This window comes from Centroberyx affinis, unplaced genomic scaffold (assembly GCF_046629955.1).
Source record: "Centroberyx affinis isolate AG114_WGS23_722 - 3 ecotype Tasmania unplaced genomic scaffold, CSIRO-AGI_Caff_v1 ptg003159l_1, whole genome shotgun sequence".
In the NCBI taxonomy this organism is placed as follows: Eukaryota; Metazoa; Chordata; class Actinopteri; order Beryciformes; family Berycidae; genus Centroberyx; species Centroberyx affinis.
In genome coordinates, this window is record NW_027281213.1 from 81,303 (window position 1) to 106,305 (window position 25,003).

At 41.5% G+C, this 25,003-nt stretch overlaps 1 protein-coding gene across 1 annotated transcript in view; it reads right to left on the reverse strand.

Moving 5' to 3' along the window:
• Positions 1-25,003, reverse strand: part of LOC139659927 (regulator of G-protein signaling 3-like) — a gene marked incomplete at its 3' end in the record, with an annotated part of 100,944 nt that overhangs the window by 58,025 nt on the left and 17,916 nt on the right. Inside the window, exons 6-8 of the mRNA XM_071537951.1 lie at positions 21,635-21,695; positions 17,612-17,702; positions 670-737 (exon numbers count right to left, since the gene is read on the reverse strand). Coding sequence (XP_071394052.1) covers positions 670-737; positions 17,612-17,702; positions 21,635-21,695 — 220 coding nt within the window. The remainder of the gene's footprint in view (positions 1-669; positions 738-17,611; positions 17,703-21,634; positions 21,696-25,003) is intronic.

The following is a 25,003-nucleotide window of genomic DNA, read 5'->3' on the forward strand; positions in this document are numbered from 1 at the left end:
CAAGAGAGATGGACAGAGTAGGGATTTGTGTTCTCCATGAAAAGACACAGAAAATTGACTTAGCATCAGACAATAGAATCTGTTTCTCCCTCTCTCATGACAAACCATCATTCTCTTCTAAATGTGACTCACATGCAAGCGAGCGTTTCGACAAATATTTCCTTTCAAGAAATGACATACTGTTCCATTCACTGCTCAAAGCTTAGATGCATAATTCAATTAGTTGCTATGGCTACTGAGAATGTGCAACATGGAATGCATAAAAGTCTTATTGAAGGCATGTTAATATGCATGAAGAGTCAGTTGGACATGGTGTAATGTCGTGGGTCAACTACTTGATGTATGTGAAGTATGGGCCTATGCATTCATAGTGGCATGCACGGGCAAATACAGAATAAATGAACACACGCAAACTGCCAACAAACACTCAAAGACAAGATTCAGAGACATTCAAACAAAACAAACAAGAACCCACAAACACATAAGAAATAAATTATCTATGTAATTGTATGAATGACCGCACTTCACACACACACACACACACACACACACACACATTCAGTAAAACTTCCAAAAACAATTATAGTAGAGGAAAGAAGGACAACTTACATAAGCAAAATAAGCACGCACGCACAGAGAAAGTAAATAAGGTGGTTTAATGGTACTTACTGTTAAGCATTGCATATTCTCAGGGCGATTGGTCTCGGGGGCAGCACCATGGTTTGACAGCACAGCCTCTGAAATATAGACAAAGGAGTCACGGGCTGAGACGGTGCCTTTGGAGCACATCTCTCTCTCTGTGGCAGCAAAAAACACCCTTCTGGATGCAGAAAAAACAAGTCCTCAAACAGTTCCTAGAGTCCATAAAAGTGCCTCAGCGTGATAACAGCGAGGCAATTGTGGCAAAAGTTGTCCGGAGCAGCCCCGTGTAGACAGAAGGGCTGGGATTCAAACCGGAGAGCAGACGGGAACGAGGGAAAAACAGGCCAACCAAATCGGGGAAACTCCCGTAAGATGCAAGGCTCCGGCAAAACTAGCCAAGAGAGGAGTGGAAGTGAGAACAAGTGAGAGAGGGAGGGAGGGAGGGGTAAAGAAGAGAAAAGGAACTCCTCTCTCACTCTATTATCCCTCTGTCTCAGGGCTCCTGTGAAGTTGCTATGGTTACGGGGACTCACCCCTGCCTCAGAGTCCTTTTAACTATTGCTCATAAAGGCGGCATTCAGCTTTGGGCCACAATGCCGATCTCTCTCTCTCTTTCTCTCTCTCTCTCTTTCCCTCTCTCCCTGTTTCTCTCTCTATTTCTGTCTACCTCTCTCCCTTCATCCAGTGAAACAGATGAGCGCTGCATGTTTCTCTCTCACTGATTATCTGTCTCTCCCTCTCATCTTTTTCTCTATCTATCCCTTTCTCTCTCTTTCAAACTTCACAGAGTCCCACCCCACCCCACCCCACCCCACCCCACCCTCTCTTACACCCTACTCCACCCTCTCTTATGCCTCCCTTTTCTCTATTCCTCTCACCTCCCCTACCACCAAAAAGAGAGAAATCACTCTACCTTTCTCCATCCAGGATGTTATTATATTAACTCTTCCAGCCAATCCTAACATCCCCCACATGATTTGAGAGTATGAAAGCGGATAAGAAACTTTCTGTTGACCTCGTGAAGAGTTACCATGATTACATTACATGCACACGCGCGCGCGCACACACGCACACACACACACACACACACACACACACACACACAGACCGTTACAGTTTCATATTCACAAATACTTCTGTACTGAGGGGCCATCCACATACAGTAACAAACTTTCAAACACCTTTCAAACTATTGGACAAAGTCAGTGTGTAACCCAAGAGTTAACCCCAAAGGACATTCCCCCATCCCATAGTTGTGGTTGCCATGGTAACCTGAAGGCTTAAAAAAAGGATTCTGTCACTTGTGAATCTGAGATCTCCAGGGATCCAGAGAAAGAGAGGGGCTAACCTGGCTGGCTTCAAGCCCAGGACAGGAGCCTTTTGTCTGGGCGAGACATTAATCACACTGGGTATGAGGGGAGAGACGCGGAGCAGCTGGCATAGAGATACATCCAGCATGAGTGACATAAAAATGGGGAGAGAGAAGGACGAGGGAGAAAGAGAGAGGGAGAAGAGGAGGTGGACAGAAGGAGTGGCCAGTGGGAAAAGTATACACAAGGGAGACACATGGAAAGAGAAAAAGACAGTAGGAGGAAGGGAGAGAGAGAGAGGCAGAGAAGATTAAAGAAGAAGTGACAATGAAACCAAGAAAAAAAGAAAAAGAAGCAGACTATGAAGAATTGAAAAGGCAAGAGTAGAAAGACAGAATCAAAAGGTGCTGGCAGTCTTCCACAGTTGAGTCAGCCAGTCCCGCTACAGATCTGCCAGAACATAAAAAGCCCTTGACTTTGCCCAAGTCTCTCACCACACCACTCGCTCACTTGACACCCAGTCCCTCTTTTCACCTCCTTTCACCCACAAACAAATAAACACTTGATGGAGAAAGTGGAAAAGCCAAAAAAGGAGGCGAAAAACACTGCCTCCACTTCACTGTTTAACAGTCCCTTAAGATCACCTCAAGTGTGAGGAAATCATTGTTTAAGCTGTTAAGAGCAGGCACTATCACAGGGTTTAGGAGTCAACAGTCATGGGGCAAAAGTACATTTTTGAGATGCTGTGACACTGGCACAATGATGAGTGGATGATAGGCCGCCATGCTTCTAACTGTTTTCTCATGGGTCACACTTGTTGGCAACCAATGAGCACGTTCTGAGTCTGAGTTGTCAGATCTCACTGTAGCCAGATAAGGGTCTGATGATAATAGATAATGGTATCTGCCTGTTTGATCAATGGTTGGCCAATAAAATTATTGGACACTGTGTTGCAATGTAGTGGAAGACAACTTTCATTTTCTGTGGTAGCTACTGTAACAGAAACATTGGTTTTGCCAGTGTATACTGTAGGATATGTAGTAGTATATAGTATATAAATAAACAGTTATAACCCAATGTAGAAAGGCTGAGTGGGTAGTTAGACAGAAAGTGTCTATTTATATAGGAAGAATGTAAATTGGTCCTCTCCATCGCATGGGAATGATACTTAATGCTGATAAGTCAGAAAAACTGGGTCTGTGGTAAGCAAAATTAAAATGTTTTTTTTTTTTTTTAATTTGATTATACTCTCTGAAACTCTTTTACCCTCCCACTGTTTGGTTGTTGAAGAAAGTGATACAACAAATTGGAGTAGCTTTTTGGCAATGAGTGGACACATGAGTGGCTTAGATTTAAGGTACAACTGGAGAGGAATGCTTTAAAATAGTGCTGAGTGTGGAAGTCAACTCCTAATCCAGGGAGACAGACAGAGACAACAGAGGGGTGGGAATATAGAGATGAGAGCAGCAAGGAGCACGATCGTATAAGAGCAAACACACACAAACCACCAGTGGTTTGGATAATGTAACAAACTGTATCTGAAGCTCATGCATGCGTAACGGGGGAAACTGTGAGCTGTCTACATCCCAAAGGAGGCCACAAAACATGCAGACTAATACAGGGAAATGGAATAGTTTGACATCCACACGCCACACACACACACACAATTTAAAAGTCTCAGCAATGTCAGACAAAGATGGTTGAGAGGGATGCAATTTGGCTATGCTTGGGTTTCCTGCACACTACCAGCCTACAAGGGACAGGGAAAGCTGAGAACAATTAAAAAAATAAAATTCAAATGCAACACAACAGGAACAATCAGATTTAACAAACAGAACTAATAGGACAGCGGTTTGTGTCCAGGCTCTACCTGACCTCAGCGACCGGAGAGTGACTATGACTCATTTGCTGCATGATGCCACATGGGACAAGACAATGTGATAACATGGGGGTGTTCTGGACAGCCAGACAGTACTGATTGACACATTTCATTTCCTGCTCCTGTCCTGAGCGGGGCAGAGCAGCCAAAAAGGATTATGTCTCCTGTCTGTCAACCCAAAGTGTGGCATGAGTGTCCCTGATAGAGGTTTGGAGAGGATTTGAGGAGAAAAGAGTGTAGAAATATTTAGACACATTTTATATCCTGTTGATGCATCATGTATGAGGCAGCCTGGATTTAAATGGTGCCTCCAAAGTCATCAAATCATCAGCTTCACTCAACACCAATTTCATCATAATAGTAGTAAAAGTAGTAATACCATGCATTTCCTCTAAAGCAGGTTAAAGCAAGACAATTTTAGATATGTTATTCTAAACTGATAGGATAGGGAACCACCAACTACAGCATCAGTATCATTAGCAAGCAGATGATTCACTTAAACAAATAGTGTTTTAAACCCTAGGTGGGTGCCAATCATCAATAGAAACACTAGTCAGTTAAATTATATACAAATATACAGAATAGCATGTAACTATTCTTTGTGGTAGTTTGGGAGAGCACCACCCCTCTCTTCACCCGCTCTCAATGCCAAACATAGCTGTAGTCACCTACGCTACCCTGTATCTCTCAGGCTTACACCTAGTTCACAACATAGTCCTGTAAATTATGAGTTTGCTTTTGGTCAACAATAGGCTCAGCAGTTTCAGCAGCCACCATATTCAATCATTCATTTTCTTTGCCCGCTTAATCCTTTTCAGGGTCATGGGGGGCTGGAGCCAATCCCAGCATACACTGGACAGAAGGCAGGGAGACACCTCGGACAAGCCGCCAGTCAATTGCAGGGCTAACATAGTCAGACAGACAGACAGACAGACAGACAGACAGACAGACAGACAGACAGACAGACAGACACTCACATTCATGCCTATGGGCAGTTTAGAGTTTCCAGTCCATCTGACTTGCTTGGCTTTGGAAAGTGGGAGGAAACCAGAGCACTTGAACTAAAACCACGAAACACGGGGAAAACATGCAAACCCCGCACAGAAAGGACCGGGGTCAGGAATCAAACCTGGACAACCAGTACAACTGACCTACTGGCTGTGCTTTTATTTTGTGTAAGGCAAGCAACTAAAATTTCTATCTAGCCCTTAGCCCTGCAGGGCAACTTGGAAATATCTTCCACACCACTATTTTTCTCGTTATCATCATTGTATATTATGTTACTTTATTAAATGTTCACCCCCAGGAGCGCATTCGAGATAATGTGTGTGTGTGTGTGTGTGTGTGTGTGTGTGTGTGTGTGTGTGTGTGTCTGTGTCTGTGTCTGTGTGTGTGTGTGTGTGTGTGTGTGTGTGTGTGAGTGAGAGTGGGGAGCGGACGCAAGGCTATTCACCATCACAACACTGTCTGCGCAGGATGTCATCTAACCTGTGTACGGTCTCACTGCCCTCGTTTCTCTCATTTGACAATTAAACATACAGTTGATTCCTTTTTCAAAAGAAAAGAGAGTTCAAGCCCACCTCAGATGCCTAAAGTCTGGTGACGACACTTCAGACAAGTTAAATACAACTCTTTCTGATAGGGATGGGTCACAGAATTCACGTGCAGTTCTTTGTTTACTTGCTTTTGTTGTGGCTGTTGTGCTGTAATGACAGTGTATGTTTACATTTGTTAATTTATTAGAATTATATTATATTATATATTATTATAAGTTATTTTGCTGTTAAAAAAAGCACTATTTGATCTATTTGTGATTTGTTTGGAAAATAATTGTACACTTATACGTATATTATTATTACTGAAGTTGATCATTGATCAGTAATAAAAATGATAAATTATAAATGAATAAAAATGCTAAAAAGGAAAAATATTGTCAGTTGGTAGCATGAGTGCCACTAGTGGACAAAGTTAGTCTAGAGCCCTGCAGGCACCTAAATCCTGAGAATTTGGACAGATTTTTGACACACAAACCATAACATATATCAGACCCTGTTGCTGTTGCTGCAATTGTTTGAAAAAAAACAAAACAGCTTTTCTTTTAAAAGAAATGCTATTATTGAAAGAATCTCCCCATTATTTTAGAATATCTCTTCCCCATCACACATAACTAATATTTGCATCCCATTTGGTGAGGCTATGACATTATTATCAAGATATATCTAAGTAATAGGGTTGATGTTTGGGTAACAGGTTTGACAACAGTAACAGGATTGTAACAGGGTACAGAAGCAGTTAATTTAATAATCACCATTAAACTGCTACATTTCTCATTTTTATAATTTAATTAATATATCTAATATTAATTAATATGTAATATTTGAATCAAGTAATAGACATTGGAAAAAGTGTGTAAAAATATGTTTAATAACATAATGAACTTCAAAAAGTATGACTGAACATATTTTAACCGTTTAAACTGCTTGAGACAGCTAAATTATAAAACTTATTGCACAGAACACAAACAATAAAAACTGTAAAAACAATAGACTAGCACAACATCAAAGAAACAAGTTATTCTCAAATCTGACCTTTTTTTTCTCTCCATGGATTGGTAACCAACATTTGTTTTCACCCCTCCAAAGTATCTCACTGCCACCTTACCAATGTGGGCTGCAACCGGCCCTGCAACCACTTAACAATTAACAAAGTTTGGCAAAATCTTGAAAAGTTCTGCCAAATAAAATAAAATAAAATAAAATAAAATAAAATAAAACATAATTCTGCCAAACCAAACTGGCATTCAACCTTTCCAGGTACTGGTACTATGCAAAACCATAGATGCATGAGAAGAACCTATAGCCAAAGAAGTTATTAGCTGCATCCTGTACTGCAGTTTGCCATAGATGTGATCTCTCCCAATAAATTATTCAACTTTGAACAAATAAAACTGCAAGTGACATGCTACTCCTTTTTTCAGAGAAACAGAGGGATTAGCAAACCTGAGTATGTTCCAGTCATGATAGAAAAGCAGGTAGGTTACAATTGGAAGCCAGTAGAAATAGCTGTCAGACATGCCTGCTTTAGTGTACTTCTATTTTAGTAATTCATAATCGAAATGGTGTAATATCTATTGTTTAAATGTCTCTTTAAATATTGAAACAATTCTTCTCTCTCCATATTGTGTGTATTTCTGTGACTGAAAAAATAAGATGCCACATTCCTGCAGCACAGTTGTACAGAAAAGAGAGTATAAGCTATTGGGTCAAATGCTTCACTTCAGATCAAGTGGACATAAGCCTGAGGTCAATGTTACCCTTTAGAACAAGCATCGGATGCATGGCATGTCAGACGCACTTTCCTACACGGACACAGCAGAAATACACACACAAATATATACACAACCACACCCAGTTCATTTACCAGAACACCTTCATTCCTTGTCCTCTCGTGTGGCTTGGATATCAACCTACAGCCCAAATACATCTATGTTAATCTTGTATACATTTTTAATCTGCTGATTCAAAGGCATGGCATGCCATCTGGGAAAGGCTGGTAGTGTAGTGTGTGTGTGTGTGTGTGTGTGTGTGTGTGTGTGTGTCTACAGTATGTCTGTGCCCGTGTGCGTCCATTATGAACAGTGTATTAACTAGAAGTATGTGTCATTATGCAGATGACACACTTTGTACGCGCAAGCCCAATGGGTGTTATTCTATTTTTGCTTTCACGCATACGCAAACCACCTGACCCGCTTTGTAAGATAGTTGGAGGGAAATGCATTAGCTATGGTCAAAAACACACACACGTACAAGTCGCTGTGGGTCAGTTGTCTCCATTGACACACTAAACAGAGCTGAAGGATTGCTCTCACAAAGACACTCACAAACAGTTGTTTTTCCTTGCATCAGTAATGAATGCACAGACATGGAGAGCCAAGCGCAAATAAATATGCTTGCACATAGGTTGAGTGCACAGACATGCAATAACAGAATTAATCTCCCAGCTTTGAGAGACTGTGATGTCCCACCAACCCAATGACTGCCTATTCAGACTAAGAAGGAGAAGAAATAGGAGTCAGAGTTGCACTTTTTATCTCCACTGATAGGCACTTAACAAATTCAAACACATTTCCCCTGCTGCCTTTACCATTTGAGACACTTTCAAAAAACATCTGTGATAGCAGCTAATCAACAGACCATACAGTAATGCAGACCATCTTTCACACTACCCCGCAAGAAGAGTTTAAATTAGAGATGCACCGATTGCAATTTTCTTGGCCGATTCCGATTTCCGATTTTCTAAAAGTCTGACCTGCCGATTCCGATTTTGGCCGATTCCGATTTTCTTTCTAAGAACTATAATTGACAGCACACACAAACATTTTTGTAACTTTTCTTTAATGGAAAATTAAAATTCAATTGTATGTTCATAATAAAACATTGACTATTAATAACTTACATTTTCTCCAAAACTGCACCAGGTTACAGGACCTTCTCTCACTCTCACTCAAACAAATCTCAAAATAAAAAAGTGCTCCAGGTTACTGGACAGAGCTTTTTTGAACAAATAAAATCCAAATGAAAATGAATTGCAGTATATCCCACTTAATACTTTCCCGAAAGAAAACAGGTGCAACAGATCTATATAACAACACACGGACTATTACTATTATGGACTATTATACAACAGGTAGTTCCGACCAAACGATCTGATTGGTCAACTAGACATTTAGAACGTGCTCAAATCAGCATGACAGCACACCTAGCTGTGCTCATCACTAAATATTACTCCGCCATATTATCATACAATATATTTAAATATAACGCTACGCTAACTCTGTTCAGCCTTGATGTTACCAGACGCTCTGCCATCCATCAGCTGTGCCGGTGAGTCGGTGACACGGCGCTACTAGTTTAAAAATACAGTTCGCGGACATAGTAGCTAAATCTGTCCATGGAAAAATTATTTTTTTCAGCAGATATCTTAGTTACAACAAGATTGAGCTAGCAAGGCAGTTTTGTGTTTATATGTGTGGTATTTATTCAGTTTGGGAAATCCCGCGATCTCTAGAAAGCATTAGCTCAAGTTGGCTGGCTGACTCAACAGGGACTAGAAATCGTCTCTGTTGCTAGGTCGTTACTAAGGCTCCGCCTACTTGCTGGAGTAGTAAACTAGGTTCCATTACATAGGAGTCTACTGACGTGACTGATTGTTTTCCAGTTATTAGTCAGACCCCATGTATTTCCGGGGAAACTGAGATAACACTAGCAAAACGTTTTTTATTTTGAGAGCGAATTGCCCCACAATATGAATACATTTTGTTTGTATCTTTTATTTTGTTGGTAACTGTTGTATAATCGCAATATTACACTCTGGGGTGTGCGTTACCGTCATTATTGGCACGGCAGTGATGCGGTCAGTAAGCATCACGGTAACGCACACCCTCTCGTGTAATATTGCTTAATTACAGCGGAGTTTTTACCGTTGTCTTAAATTTGACCGGCACAGAATCGGATATATGAGACTGATCGGCCGGTCACCGGTCATGGCCGATCAGCTGAAAACCGGCCGATTCCGGTCACCGGCCGATCGATCGGTGCATCTCTAGTTTAAATTAGCCGGTTTAAATGAAAGAGAAGCTGGTATCCTTGGTCAAATTATGCAAACAGTCTGGCAAATGTGCAGCAATAGCTTTCTTTTTCCTTTGTCTTTCTTCTTTTCTCTCCTTGTCTATCTCTTAATGGTCTCCATACGGACCACAATGTGTACCAATTATAAAGCAGGGTTAAATTTTTCAGCTCAACAGCAGATAATAACTACACACTTGTTCAGTTGTACCAGTACTGAATGTGGAGTATCCATGCATGATTCATTTATTGCCAAAATTAGTGATGGAATAGCATTTATAGAACCGTGTTTGTACAATATCACTGTCACGGCTACTTCTTATCTCAGACATTCTGTTTGGCTGCCACTCATCCACAGCCTTTCCATTTTAGCCTCTCAACTTGTATTTAAGCAAAGTTAACATGGCAGCCTTTTTGTTGCTGGCTACTGTATAATTAGCTGTCTGGGTCTAGCCGATCAGTTTTGTAATGAAAATGGAAAGCCTGAACTCTGCGCTAGTAAAGTGTCTCTCTATCACACTCTTTGTGCTGCGTCTCCACTTCGTGATATATTTCCCCTATCTTTCTCTGTGTATCGTTTGTTTATAAAGTACATTTTCTAGTTAATGAGTCATTACAGTGCATCAAAGACACAAAAATCAACAAACTTCGCCTTTAGAAGTCTTGTGTTTCTGTCTGGCCTCTTGATATGTCCACAGTTTTAATGCCTGACTTAAATTGTGTACATTAAAGTTTTATTTGGATTTGTTACTTCTATGTCCCAACCCAGTTGTGTCAGCAGTCTGTGAGAAGTATGGATAGTTGTATAATCTGCACATAAGCCACAGTATTGAGACATTTTAAGGACATACCTATGATTTACAGAGTGCATGTGCTTTTGGACAGCACATTGACAGCATTGACTTCTTGACAGTAGTTGAGATGGTAGTTGAGTCTTGTCAGTTATATAAGTGATATAACCAGCAGTGTTATTCAAGACATCTAGAATGTGATGTGAATTTACATATTGCGTGGACAGGAAATCTTCTCGAATTGCCTCAAAGCCTAATGTGTGGGCTTTTGTTAGTGAGTTGTTCTTTCTATTACAATCTTCTCAGTTTGTTCTGTTCTGTGGTTGACATGTGCTTAAGTTATTCCTCTAAATCTCCTTCTCATTAACCCTCTCTCCCTCCCATTAGGTCAGCACAATGCTGCATCATGTGCAGAGGGACTGCTAGCATCCCAGTCTGGCATGACCTGCCCCCAGGGCATTTGGACTGACACTATCCTCCTGGCACTGAGCTGCCACGGGTTTCTGAGCCAAGTGAGGGATTAGTCATGGGGCCGTGGCACACTGATCCAAACAGTGAACCTCCAGTACAGATGGATTAATATAAAGGACCAATAAATGGTGTGTTTCAAGGGAAGATGTTTGCTTATCAGGTTACATTTTCTTTCAAAGTGGATAGAACATTATAGGATTACAGCAATATAGCATTTGTTACTGTCCAAGCCTTTCAGGCGAGTGGCCCTTGTTCAGAACTGCTAGTCAGAGAAGTTCTTCTAACAGCTGTGGCTGCAGCCCAGCCTTTCCAAACGTCATGAATGCAACATCGTTCTGTTGTGGCAGACTTGTGGAATGTATCAGCAGGCTAGTTGCACAAAAGAGCAGTTCTAACTTTAGCAGTTATCGCATTCTGCATTGGCATTTTAAAAATAACAAATGAATGTATTTTGGGCGTGGGCTGTCAGCTGGATCACTGCTAGATTGCAATTCTACAGTTGACTGTTGTGAAAAAACCACATTGCTGCACAATGATCCGTGTTTGGTAGTCTCTCTGCTATGCTAGTTTACTGCTATACTTAAGTGTTTGGTAGCTTATTCCCTAAAACACTGACTATGCATATGTTTTTAATTTGAAAACAGCCTCAAAATAATGGCACAAGCAGCAGTGAGTCAGATAATGCTGTACTGGTGGTGCATCTTTAAGTGCAAAAAATATTATTTTTCTCCAGGGAAATATTGGGAACTAATGTTTGTTTTGGCCCCCACAAGATATCCCATTGCCCTCCCTATCAACGTGAGCTAGAAATGGCCCGTTCTCAAGGGTGGAAGTATCTAAATATCTACTATCTACCTAATTATTTACTATCATAAACTGGCCCATTATGGAGCCATTTGCAGTGAACATTCAGTTAGCAAAGAAGAGAAGAGAAATCTGGCTTTACTTTATTTGTGCACTTTTTTTTTTTTTTTAATTTTCCAATTAAAAGAATATATAGGAAAAAAAGAGAAAAAACAAATTGAAGAAAAAAATAATCCATAGTTTGAGTCTTGCCTTTTTTAAGAGAGTCTAGAATTTTGAGTACATTTTAAATGAGCTACTTTTTACTTTTACTTAAGTGGACTTAAGTAAAATTTCAGCAAAGTAACACTACTTCTGCTTGAGTAGGGTGCTTGAGAACTCTTTGCAACCCTGATTGTTCTGTGACCAATATCAATAGCTTTTCAACCTCAAATAAGACATCCGTTTGCCAAGATTATTGTTTCGGTTGTCGATCAACAAGTGCTTTATAGGCGCTCGGGTGGAGGGTTGGGGTGTGGAGATCTTGGCCCGGATCTACTAAAAGTTTGCGCCAGTGCAAATCACATTGCGGGTGCTAAAACCTTGTTATCTGATCTACTAAGACAGCGCACAGGGCATTTGCGCCTGAAATCATGGTTTGATCTGGTTGTGCCGTTTTTTGCGGTTTGGTCTAATTGCATATGGATTTGTGGGTGTTCCAAGGCTGAGGCACAAAATACATTTATGGATTTTTGGAAATTGGCAGTGGACGTGATTTATCAATAGGCGGTGGCTGTTATCACCTGTCAACTGGGCACAGAATTTAAGACCTAGGAAAAGCATGTGCTATAATTTTGCACATAGGACGGCTAGCATAGCTCTGGAACTGGCTCCAAGATCAAAGTGACACAGTCATCTATACAGCATAACATGCAGTCATTAGATCACAGGGTTTAAACAAGGATGCTGACTTAAAAATTGACCATTTAAGCCTCGTCGGCAGAGTAGCAGAATGCACACTCAATATTCAGACTATTACATAAACATACAAAAAGGAAAAGTTGCAGGCTCTTCTCTGGATTTGCTGAAACTTATTGTGAGCCAATGTCTCCATGACATTGCCTAGATGAAAACAATGCAGCTAAAACGTGTGTGTAATAACTGTCACGACAGTGGAGAGGTGTATGCGCGGCTTCTCCAGCTATATGTAACCACACCTTCACCATGTCTCCATCCCTCCCACTGGCACCTGCATCTCAGTCAGGCTCTCCTGCACTTGCTCCTCCAAGGGAGTTAAGGCTCCTCTTTGGCTTTATTTGTGTTAAGCATTTTGGTTCACCTCCTCATATCATACCAGTGCTTTTTACATCCGCGCTTGTGGTGTCCAACTGCATTCATTCAGAGTGACGTTTTACGTGCTGGTAAAACATCTTCTCTCTGCGGCTCTTTGGAATTTTCTCTGCCAGTAACACTTCCAGCTCCATTGGAGAAACATTTGCGCTTCTGTTGCCGCTAATGGGCTATTGTGCGCATTGCTTGGCCCTTACATTAGCACAGTCGCAATTCTAATTAATTATCTGCGCCTTTGCTCTTTTGCATGCCCCACTTTAGTAAATACCTTGTGCTGGCGGTATCAATTTCACCCACAACTGGTTTTGCGCTGCGCCTGGAATTGCGACATGTTAATATATCCAGGCCGTTGAATCCAAATGCCAAATAATGCCTTTCAAACGATTATTTATACCTTCCAAATTTAATCAATATTACTTGAATATTTTAATAGTATACTTAGTCGTGGAGAAAACATATTCAACTGAAATTAACTTCACTGGCTTTTCTCAGTTGAACTCAGATGAGAAGGCACTTTGAGCTGCATGTTGAGTATGAAAGGTGCTATACAAATAATGGTTATTATTATTATAATAAGGGGGTGGGGTTTGAGTTCCCCAGTCAGTCTGCTAGTGTTGCTGTCACTGCTGCCACACACACACAAAGCCGCAACAGAGAGAGAGAGAAAGAGAGAGGGAAAGAGAGAGAGAGAGAGTCGCTTGTTTGTATGCATTGTGCTTGCTCCGGGAAAAGTGTAATTATTTTGATTACTAAATTAGCATTGATGAGGGCAATTTTTTTGTTTTTTCTTTTCTGGGCGAGTCTGCTCTGCTGATACACATCAGTTGGTTTGAATGGGAGTGAATTTAGACTCCCTGTCCTCTGAGCGTCTGTTCAGTAAAGAAGCGATGTTGTGTCTCCCTATCGCTTGAGCTACTTGTCTTCACAAAATACAAAACAAAGCAGCAGTGAAGCCACAGTAAAGAAATTTGAGTAGGAGCAGAGTAGCACACACACCTCCTCCCAGGGAAGCTTTTGATTTTTCTTCATTTCTATTCTTACCAGAACATGCATATTAAAAACAAAGTAGAGGTAAAATGAAAGAGCGCTTAATGTAAGGTAGTTCATACTGTAGTGAATATGTTTATAATTGACTGTTAAGTGGGGGGCTGGTGGTGGGGGTCATCTAGTTGTATAGAGTAGTTCAGAGTGAGAATGAGGAAATAATACATTTTGATTCATAAAGACATTTTTCAGTTTATAATTAGTTTATAATTAATTCACTTGCAGTTCATACTAGCATACAATTAGTTCAGGGTGGAGATTTTTTTTCGTATCTAGTTGTTTGTTAAATGCAGCTTTAAAAAGCAAATTTTCTACTTTTTTACTTGATTGTTATTGATATGTCGATGTAAAATTGTGAGTTTAATTCTTCTAATATCGCAACAATACCAATGGCAATGACTGCAAGAGAAAAACCAAAGTGCTGTGGTAGCACAGTGTGGTTGTAAGAGAATCGCTGAATAAAATATTAAATTCATACGTAGACTTATAGCCACTACATCCTATCCTATCTATATCCTATAGATAGGACAGGGTTTCCCACACATAGACAACTTTGTGGGGCCCACCACAATATCAGCACTGACCGCCACAAATTATATTTTTTTTCACTGTTTAATTGTAGAACTGCGTGTAGCACATTGATTCGCTCAGCACGCGCTCTCTCTCTCGCTTGCTCTCTCTGTCGCTCCCTCTCTCTCTGTGGCTCGGTCTCTCTCTCTCTCATTCGCTCGCTCTCTCTCACTCGCTCGCTCTCTCTCTCACCGCCTGTTTGCCTCCCATTGCACACCCAGACGTGAGGGAGATTTTTTTTTCCATGCCAAGAAGACAGCCGACTGAATTCCCGAAAAGAAGAACTAACAGTTAATGTTACTCGGAATACAGCTGGGTTTCCGAGATTAGCACGCTGTATAGCCTAGCTGCTAGTCAGTATCCACTGAGTGGACTGATAACGTTAAAGACTCATCCTGAGGAGGAGCAGGGACAGTTATCCAGGTATAATGGGATACTTTATTGATATTAGCCTATATGTATATTGACAATATAAGAGAATACAAGAATAAAAAGGCAGTCAACACCCCCCACCCCCCCCAACAAAAGTGATGAATTGGCCTTGAACCCACAGCATTACAGGAAAATGGTGAGCTCACAGCTCATAAGATGACCCTATGTGCCCCTGTTACTTCAGGATGCCCCTTAATTACATACTGTACATACTGCAAATCGTGGTCTTTTATAGGCCCATGGCTAGTGTTACATCAAATTGTTTGTTTAGTTAACGGCCTTTTCACATTCAGCAGCCACAGTGCTGGGTTACATAAGAGATGGACTCTGAGGACTAACAGACAAATGACAATGAGACTGGGATGAATAAAAAATAGTGACGTCTGAAAGGAACGGGGCGGGGGGGGTTGTTGGATAATATCACCAATAAGAGAGATGTGTGAAATGGAAAATGGTGAAAGAAGGAAAGAAGGACTCAAGGATAGGAAGAAACACATGGATAGATAGAGAGAAAGATAGAGAGAAAGAGAGAGTGATGTTCTAGTGAATGGGATTTTGGTCATTCCCATGTTGCATGTCATGGTACAGCGGTGCCTCAATGGCCTATATTCTGCCAGCTGGCAACACACAAGTGCATGCGTGAGTGCACACCCACCCACCGACCGCCCCCCCCCCCCACCCCCACCCCCACCCCCACCCCACCCCACACACACACACACACACACACACACACACACACACACACACGGATCAGATCAGACAGTAGTAGGGCAGTATTGCCACTGGGAAAGACCAAAACATTCCAAATCCATTAATATAGCCAAGCTGAAACAAAAACTAGAGTATTTATCCTTTGCCTTGATATAACATCTTATGATATTAATGAATACTTCAGCTATTCCTGTCTCGCAGTGTCTGTCGCTGGTTTGCTAAATTTGTGATTCTTAAATACCTTTCAGCATACCGTCCCATGGCTGAAAGAACTTCATTGCCAATCTAACACTTGAGTACAAGTCAGGATCCCCTCATGCCATCCTTGTAATGGTTTCCTATTGGCTGACTCTTGTCCAATCAGATACCCCCGTCCCAGTTCCATCCAGAGAAGTATTTCATATTCCTGAAACTAGTTTTAAAGTTGCATGAGACAGATTATCCCTGTTCAGCCAAGCGGTGTAAATTGTAATGGGTTAGCTAACATTTTATGATATCATCCTCATTCTCATAACCCAGAATGGGACAGTGTTAATCACCCATGGCAGCCGATGGTACTGATTATGTGGTAGGCTGGGGTGGTGGAGGGTGAAAGGGTGTGTGTGTGTGTGTGTGTGTGTGTGTGCTTATGTCTGCGTCTGAGTAAGTGTTTGTGTGTGTGTGTGCACGAAAAAGTGGGGTTGCAAGTAATCCATTGAATAGGTAAGTTAAGGGGTCTTCCATTGAAAGCCACTGAGACCAAGTTAGCCCAGCAAGAGCAAATTAGATGAGAAGTGACAGATTCACAACACACACACACACTCATGTGGCGTAACAAAGACAAATGAAAGTAATGTCGGGAAAAATAAATGCACACAGAAATAGAAGAAATGGACTTAGAATAAAGACTGAAGAAAGATAAAACTGTATGACAGATACAGAAATCAAGAGAGAGAGACACAGAGAGAGCGAAAGACAGAGAGAGAATCACAAGAGAAAAATCACAGATTCAAAAAGAATCCTCAGATGAAGACAAACCATTTGCAGTCCAGGTTGTAAATATGTCACTTTGCACTGCAACAAGCAACTCCAAAACATAACGCACCCTCGCATCAACTCATGCACAGTGAGTACAGTGTAATAAGTACAATAACACAAACACAGTACTCACCTAGTCTAGGCTGCCCTTATGGCTGGCACTGAGTAGCATAACTCCAACACACACACACCACCACCGCCAACGCAAAACTAAGAGTGAGTGCACACATAAGTAGGAGTAGATACACTCGAAGGTGGAGGGAAGAAAAATAGATTTCCAACGTGTGTGTGTGTGTTGGGTGTGTGTGAGAGGAGATCCACTCCGGCAGCGAACGGTAAAGGAGAGCTCTCTCTCTCTCTCTCTGGCAACTGTGACGCGTCGGGGTTTCGTCCAGACCCCTCCCTCCCACTCTTGCTGTCTCTCTCTCTCTCTCTTTCTCCTTTCCTCGTTCGCTCTCTCAATCCCTCTCTCTCTTAATCCCTTGCTTACCCCACCACCACCCCCTAGTCGCCCCACCTCCCGACCCAGAGACTGCTAAAGCCTTAGAGCCGCCAGCCGCGAGCCCGGCACACTCCATGCACATGCATGCTCAGACACACACACACACACACACATTTGAGAATATGCATATTGCCTGCACTTGCTTAAGTTCAGCTAGGGTTCACACATGCACATACACACACTCACACACGCACACACTTAATTAGGAGTTGTCTATGCTTTGTTTATTCAAGATTTAGATCCCAGATCCTGGAATACTAGATTGGACTACTGCCTTTTTTGTATCTATCTGCCAAATGTTCTTTCTGTGTAGTTTTGAATGTATTTTGCTTTTGCACATTGTTATTTGTAAACTTTTATGTTTTTCTTGATACTGTTCTTTGCCAGGTTTTCTTAACCTCAATGTGACTACCTGGTTTAATAATGGCTACACTGAAAAGTTAAGTAAATGAAACACACTATTGTGTAGTCACAGTCAGACTTACCAGTGGTGTGGAAGTTTTGCTGTGTGGGAACTTTGAGATGCTTTGTCCGTCCCAGCTCTTCTCCAAGAAGGTAGTACCAGCCTTGCACCTCCTGCAACGCATACACCGACAGTGACTATGCATACTGTATGTGTGTACAGTAGGTGTGTGTGTGTGTGTGTGTGTGTGTGTGTGTACGTGTGTGTGTGTGTATGTGTGTGTGTGCATGTGTGAATACTGACTTCTAGCTGGGGGATTCAAACTAATGAGAAGTAAATTTAAAATGAATCCTTCATGTGAGTCCACACACAGGAATGCATGCACACAAACTCACACTCAAACAGACACACACACACACACACACACACACACAGACTCAATTTGCTTGTTCCTCCAGGGCTACAAACACTGAACACACACTCACCACTCACAAAGGTTTAGCTCATTCCAGCAGCTGATGCCTCCGCTTCTGCCTTGTGAGCCAGATGGTGTGTGTGTGTGTGTGTGTGTGTCTGTGTGTGTGTGTGTATTATGTGTTTGCACACACTGTATGTGTGTTACATAAAGCCATGCGGGCTGTGAGAGAGGGGGTCTGACTCTTAATCCTGATGATGTACACATGGCCTCTCAAACCAGGACATGACAACACTCCTAAGCCCTGCCATTATTTCACTCTGTCAAGCATTCATGACTTCACACATAGACAGACAGACACACACACACACACACACACACACACACACACACATAGATAGACAGACACACACATACACACACACACACACACACAGGCACACACACACACCTTCCACTGCCCTCTAGAAAACCCTGTTCAAGTTTAAAAACATCTGTGTCCCTCCATTGTTGTTGTTGCCAGCCCCCTCTTTTGTACTAAATAATGTGATGCCATGGACAGTGACAATAATCGCTATTTTAAAAGCATCTTATCTGAGTGGACAGATTTCTGCGGGCTGTGGGACAGGCGAGGGGGAGGGGGGATGCAGAGAGGAAGGGAAATATAGAGGGAGGGGGAGGGGAGGGCATATGTACTGTATGTCAGGGAGGGATTTGCGCCATCGTTCAGTATTACCCTGCACATTTGACGGAGGGGAGGGGGCGCAGGGAGATGTTAGTCAGGAGTGAGAAAGATGAGAGAGATGGAAAGAGAAAGCATGACAGAATGAGAGAGAAAAAAGAAAGAGAGAGTACAAAAGGGCGCAAACAAATGACACGATGTGACAGGCAAGTAAAGCAGGTAATACAAATAACAGCTAATAGCCAAAAGCTCAAATTCATCTGAAATAAAATAAGCACAGTGAGGAATGAAGGGATGGGTTTGCAGGGGGATAAAAGAAAAAAGAGGAGAGAACAGAAGCAGGGGGGAGATGGTGATGAAGAGACATAACTCCCTGTGACTCAAAGCTAAATCTCTCTCATTAGTAAATTAAGCCAATTAAATATTCATTGGGATAAATGTTAAGAGGAAGGCAGCCATAAGCCTGTCTGAAAAAAAACATTGTTTCTTTCTGTTGTTTGTTTTTCTCACTGATGTGGATGTAAATTGAAATCCCAGGGAAAAAAAAGGCTTAATGGTGTGTGTAGAGAGGGAGAGATACTATGTGTTTGTGACTGTGTTCATGCTTGCTTGGTTCATCTCATCTCTGGTTGTGGTGCATTTACAGAATTGTTTACAAATGGAAACCTCTGAAAAAGAGATGAAGGCCAACAATGGAAAATAACAAAATAACAGATAACAATACTACTACTACTACCACTACCACTACAAGGAAAACATTTCAAACTATATTATGCAAACTATGTTAAAGGCTGTACAATTAGCTCACATAAAAAAAATGCTGAGACCCAGTGTTACGGTTCAAGAAAAGTCACAAAATTCTCAACATTATAGGCAGATTCTATGGGTCCTATTGGTAATTAGTTTTTTTAGTGCCGGCAGATACAACAATTTACTTACTCAAAAAGGGTGGCCGAGAAAAGGGTTCAACTGTGAGACTTCATTAATTCTCCCCCAAGCTGGGCCCTTCTGTCCAGATTATGTGTTCCCAAAAGTGTCTGTGCGGCAAAAAAGACAAAAAGCTACCCATCGATGTTTGATTTATTGGACAAAATATGGGACAAAGGTAATACTATTAGTTGCAACAATTACAACAGGCTTAGTCTGCTTCCCCCTAATAATACATTAAAACTGTAACTTTTCATTAAAAACTAAAAGTGATACAAGGGGGGAAATAAAAAAATAAGGTTAGAAGAAAAAAAGACCTAAAGGCCTTTCTGTGCCTGAATGTTGTGAGCCCCATTTTAAAAGAGCTCAGATTCTGAGGAGGCCTGAGGTTGAGTGCTCCACAGGTGAAGTGCAGACGAGCACAAAGCCCGAAACAGACAAACCCCATGATGTATGACTGGAAGTATTCTCCGACTTTTTCTATTTGAGGGTTTTCACAGCAAAAGTAGTCAAGGTAATTGCAAAGTTTCTATTTGCTTTCTCTAAATCTGCAGCAGAGTTTGTTCATTTATCAATTCTATAAATCTATTTGAGATCAAGGCATATTTGTTATACCTTACTTGAGCATTGAGAATGTAATTATATGCTTATAGAGTATAAGTAACCTATTCATGTTATCCAATGTCTTCAAAAATCTTATAAATGTGATCTTGAAAATTTCAAATAGATGATAAATGGTGTATTAACAAGCGTTTGCAGTGGTTATCGTCACTCTTCATTATCACTGACATAACCACCAAAACCAAGACCTTCCCTTCACTTTTAAATGTGAACACGCTATACAGTGCAAGGAGGAAATAGGCACATCTGCACAGGCTGGGGAGAGACAGTTGGATAAATTAGGATTGAATAATTAAACAGAGAAGAGAAAGAGCTAAGAAAAGCAGTCGTGGGGCTATAAAGTGGAGGAGGAACCTACTACTTCTAACGCGGCTACGGAGCAACACTGAACTTTTGGACCCCGCATACGTCTGCTATCACCTGGGACAGCGTGGGGAGAAGGACTAAGGCCCTGTGTGTCTCTATATCGTGTGTGGGGGTGGGAAGAAATGGTGCCTTTGTTTGTGTATCGGCATTTGTGTGTCTGAATATGTCTTTGTAGGTTTGTATGGTACACAAGGAAGGAATAGGGAAAGGAAGGAGGAATGAGGAAAGGACTTGTCAGTAATTACTGCCCGAAATGCTCCACCTCGCCAAGAATGTTTACTCTCAGTTTGTGTGTGCATGTGTCGGTTTATTTGTATCTCTGAGCGCATATTCCCACTGAGTGTATATTCCTGCGAGCCAAGCACAGAGGCCAGAGCCACGGCTGCCTGTGTGAGGAGGAGGAGAGGGTGTGCTTCGCTCCTGACAGCTCAAACACAGGCTGACAAGTGGAATCGACTTCTTTGCTCTGTTGCCTTGTGAAAGAAAGCAACTTGACAAGTCTTGCTGTCATCACAGTACAAGTGATATTGTACATCTCCCAAGAACAAGCTCCCTTTGGTCACAAGATGACTCTTTTCTCCTTGTTCATATTTTGGCCATATTGTACACACTTCCCACAGTGTTGTAACACAACTGACTCACAGTGAAAATTAATATCACAAGTCTGTTGAACATATTACTACCTATAACCAATAGAAATGTTTGAATTTTGTATTTTCAAAGAAATTTTCCATTCATTGGATGAAACCCACTGATTTCAGTGAGACCCAAATGAAGTGTGTGCGTGTGCGCCTGTGTGTGCGAGTGTGTGTGTGTGTGGCCCATAACATTCCAGTAGAGTAAGTGACTTGAGCTATCTGTGTGTCACTCCAGTATCTGGAGGCAATATTGCTATGCTGTAACATTGGTAACCCCAAAGTGTTTCCTCTAGACTATTAAGGCCACTCATATTCATTCACACTGAACTAAACAGGCAACTTCATGGTCTGCTGGATGTACACACACACACACACAAACACTCTCTCTCTCTCTCACACACACACACACATCCATCAGTTGCTTACAGAATCTGCAATCTCTGTATTCAAACTCACCTTGTCTGGTTCCATAAGGGCGCGCACACCAAAACTCATGCAACCCAGCAGCACACTCACCCTAGAGATACAGAGAGAGAGAGAGAGAGAGAGAGAGAGAGAGAGAGAGAGAGAGAGAGAGAGAGAGAGAGAAGAGAGAGAGAGAGAGAGAAGCAGAAACAGAGAGAGTGAATTAAAAAGACAAAAAACAGACTCAGAGAAAAAGAAAACAAATTTTTGTGGAGGCTCCATGGGATTGCTGGAATGGTAATCAATTATTTCCCCATTCTTGGCCCTTCCATCCTCAAATTCTTCACCCTCCACTGTGAACTTCAGTCTCAGTGGTACAGGCCTACAGCCTGGATGGCGTCATCAGCCCCGCCACACCCAGTGCTCAGACAGATTAGGTCATCTCGTGAAGGTATCCTCGTTTTGTCAAATATGTTACTTAATATCACAAGAGTCAGCATTCAATAATATAGATAGTCTTTTTTTTTTTTACAGTTGCATGGTTTCACATCCACAGAACTTGAAAGAGATAGTCACAGTATCCAACAAATATCTGAAATATGTTACTTATCCCAAAGTAAGTCTTCAATCAAGCAGATCTAACAACAAACAGCAATTAGTGCTGATACTGATTTTACAGTGTTTTTCAGATTAGTGTCAGGTCAGAGAACTTAACAGGCCCCAGACTGCATTGCTGACAAACTAATTTATTATTAAGTAGATAGAAACTTTATTATTAAAACTGCCGTCTCATCAGCAGCATAGTAAAGAATAGTTAAGATTAAGTATATATATAAAAGAAATGTGTTCAGCCCTCCTTGTTGACTGGGGCTGTGTGTGTGTGTGTCATGTGTTTGGGGGCATGGGGGGCGGTAAATTATGCATACATGACAAAAAATGTTCTCGAAAACCTCCCAGCTGGATAGGGCTAATGTAGCTGCTCGTGCTGTTGTGAGGGCAAGCATTGTAGAGGCAATTGGCAGTCAGCACAAATGAAAACCTGAAATGCTTCTTGGCTCAACTCAGTAGAATGGGCGAGTGAGTGAAAACGCTCAGTTGCATTGACAGCGTGTCACGGAGAGGCTGGAGGACATAGTGTTTATAATATCCTGTGTTCTACCACAGGCTCCAGTGAATCCAGGCTCAGCCACGTGACAGTTAGTCTTTCTCTCCAAAATATTCAGCCTCTCCTGAATATTCAACTCTCTCTGATGTTGCCTCTCCAGCACACACAGCACAGGAAAGGACACTGTTCATAACTGTCTGATAGAGAATGCATATCAGTCTGTTTCCAACATTGAAAAGCCTGAGCTTCATGTATAATGGGCTCAACAGACAGGGAGCGATCAGCGACAGAGCTTTGGAAAACACATTACCTCCCATGTGGAGGGCCTTCACAATCTTGCAGCTCTATAGCAAATCACTGCATCTGGCAAGCAATGGTTGCAATGGAAGCAGACAACAATCCTTCCACTTACAGCCAAAACATGAAATATCAAAGAGCAAATGTAACTACTTGTGTTTTCATTTGCTATACATTTTTAAGCTACTTCAGCTACTATCATCTTGCAGTATACGCCTGTCACTGCATGTATGTTACTGCATGTAGATGTCAGCCATGGATTGCCATAGTGCTCCAGTCATTTGAAATAATTTTGCTGGCCACAAGGGAAAAATAAGATGGCCTGCATGGGTTGATCCCGAAATGTCAAGAAAAGTGCATGATGAATTTCATGATGGAAGATCTCAGAGCTGATCCAACAAGTTTCAAGACCTGCTTCAGATTAAGCCCATGGCTGTTTGAGCAGCCCCTGACCATGGATAGAGAAAATACATACAAACGTGAAGGAACCTATCAGCCTCAAGGATAAAAAATCAGCCACCACAAAAATAAGTTGTTCTTCCATGCAGCAATTACCAACACAATATGCAAATATCATGTTGATATGTGTATTGTTGACCAACTGATATTGGTCAACAATATACAACAAACTCAAAAGTTGAACACTTTTCTACTCTGTCTGTATGTCTGCTGCATCGCAAGCCTGCGTCTGCATGTGTCTGCATGTGAACATGCACCAGTGCAAACTTTGGCCAGATCACGCCTTGTATGTTGCTTCACCAAGAAGGATCCAGAGTTTCCGTTACATACATTTTGCAGTGGCGACCGCTGCTAACCCTAACCACCACCCAGGTACAACAAAACCCTTCCCCCCCGCTGCTAAAAAAAATCCTAGAGGAAACACTGGGATCCCATCAAATCTTCAAACTGCCATCTCCAACACAAAGCTCTGGAATCGTACACACTTCAGTGAGGCAGTTTACACTCCAGGCCACCATGAGGGTATACATGTGTCTGGCCCTGAGCTTATACCCCAACATGGACGGTGTTCAGCCTATTGGAGAAATGAAAAAATAAAACATTCCCACTATGTGAGGGAGTGAGGGTGGAAAAAAAATGTTAGACTTCCCCTTGGCGCTTGCCCTCAGGGGAATCCCTGCGGCCATCTTAAGTGCTGTTCCGTTACTCTGATAACTCAAGTGAACTTTCTGAGATCGACCCTTCAAGGGCTGAGAAAAGTCAAGAATGATGTAGACTTCAGGAGGTGCGTCTTGCCCAGAATGCATTGTGATCATTCATCAATTTCCTATGTAGGTAAACAAACAATATTGAACTTTTTTTCACATTTTCACTTGCAATTACAAATGACAATTTTGTTCTTAAAAGCACATGCTTTTTTGTCACAGGCTTCAGTGTCAGTTCAGGTGGTAGTTACAACAGCAGCCTAGTCGTAAACATTGGAGGAATGGCTAACAAGTGCACATGCACATGTAAATGAACATTAAATGCACTCACGGTCAAACGATTCTGCAATAAACAGCAAGATGACAAAGTCAAGATAATATGGGCTGACAGTTGTTACATAGATGTTACTGTAGTCTCATTTCTCAGAAATCCTAAACTACTTCAAGGGACTAATTCTTATTCTGTGCAATTGTCCTTAATTAATTCACATCTGCTCGATCTGGCAATACATAATATTGAAAAAAGAACAGCTCATTTAAGTTAATGTTCTGATGAGGTTATACAGTGCTACGTTTTACTTTTTTTTTTTAAATATTTTAATTCACGCTTCTGTCCAGAAGAATTTCTAATTTTCCAAACGATACTATATATTTTTTTGTTTCATCTTCAAAGTTGTATCGTCAAATATTGATCAAACACTCTGAAGCTTTTGAATCCCCTTGAGCCTGCGCCTTTGCTGCGAATAAACAACTCTGTGAAGCTGGCAGCAGTCCACAAGACAGATTTGACAAAATGTGGATCCTTTATAGATAGGACTAAGAAATTATGAATGGAAGGGAATTGGTTGGAAAAAA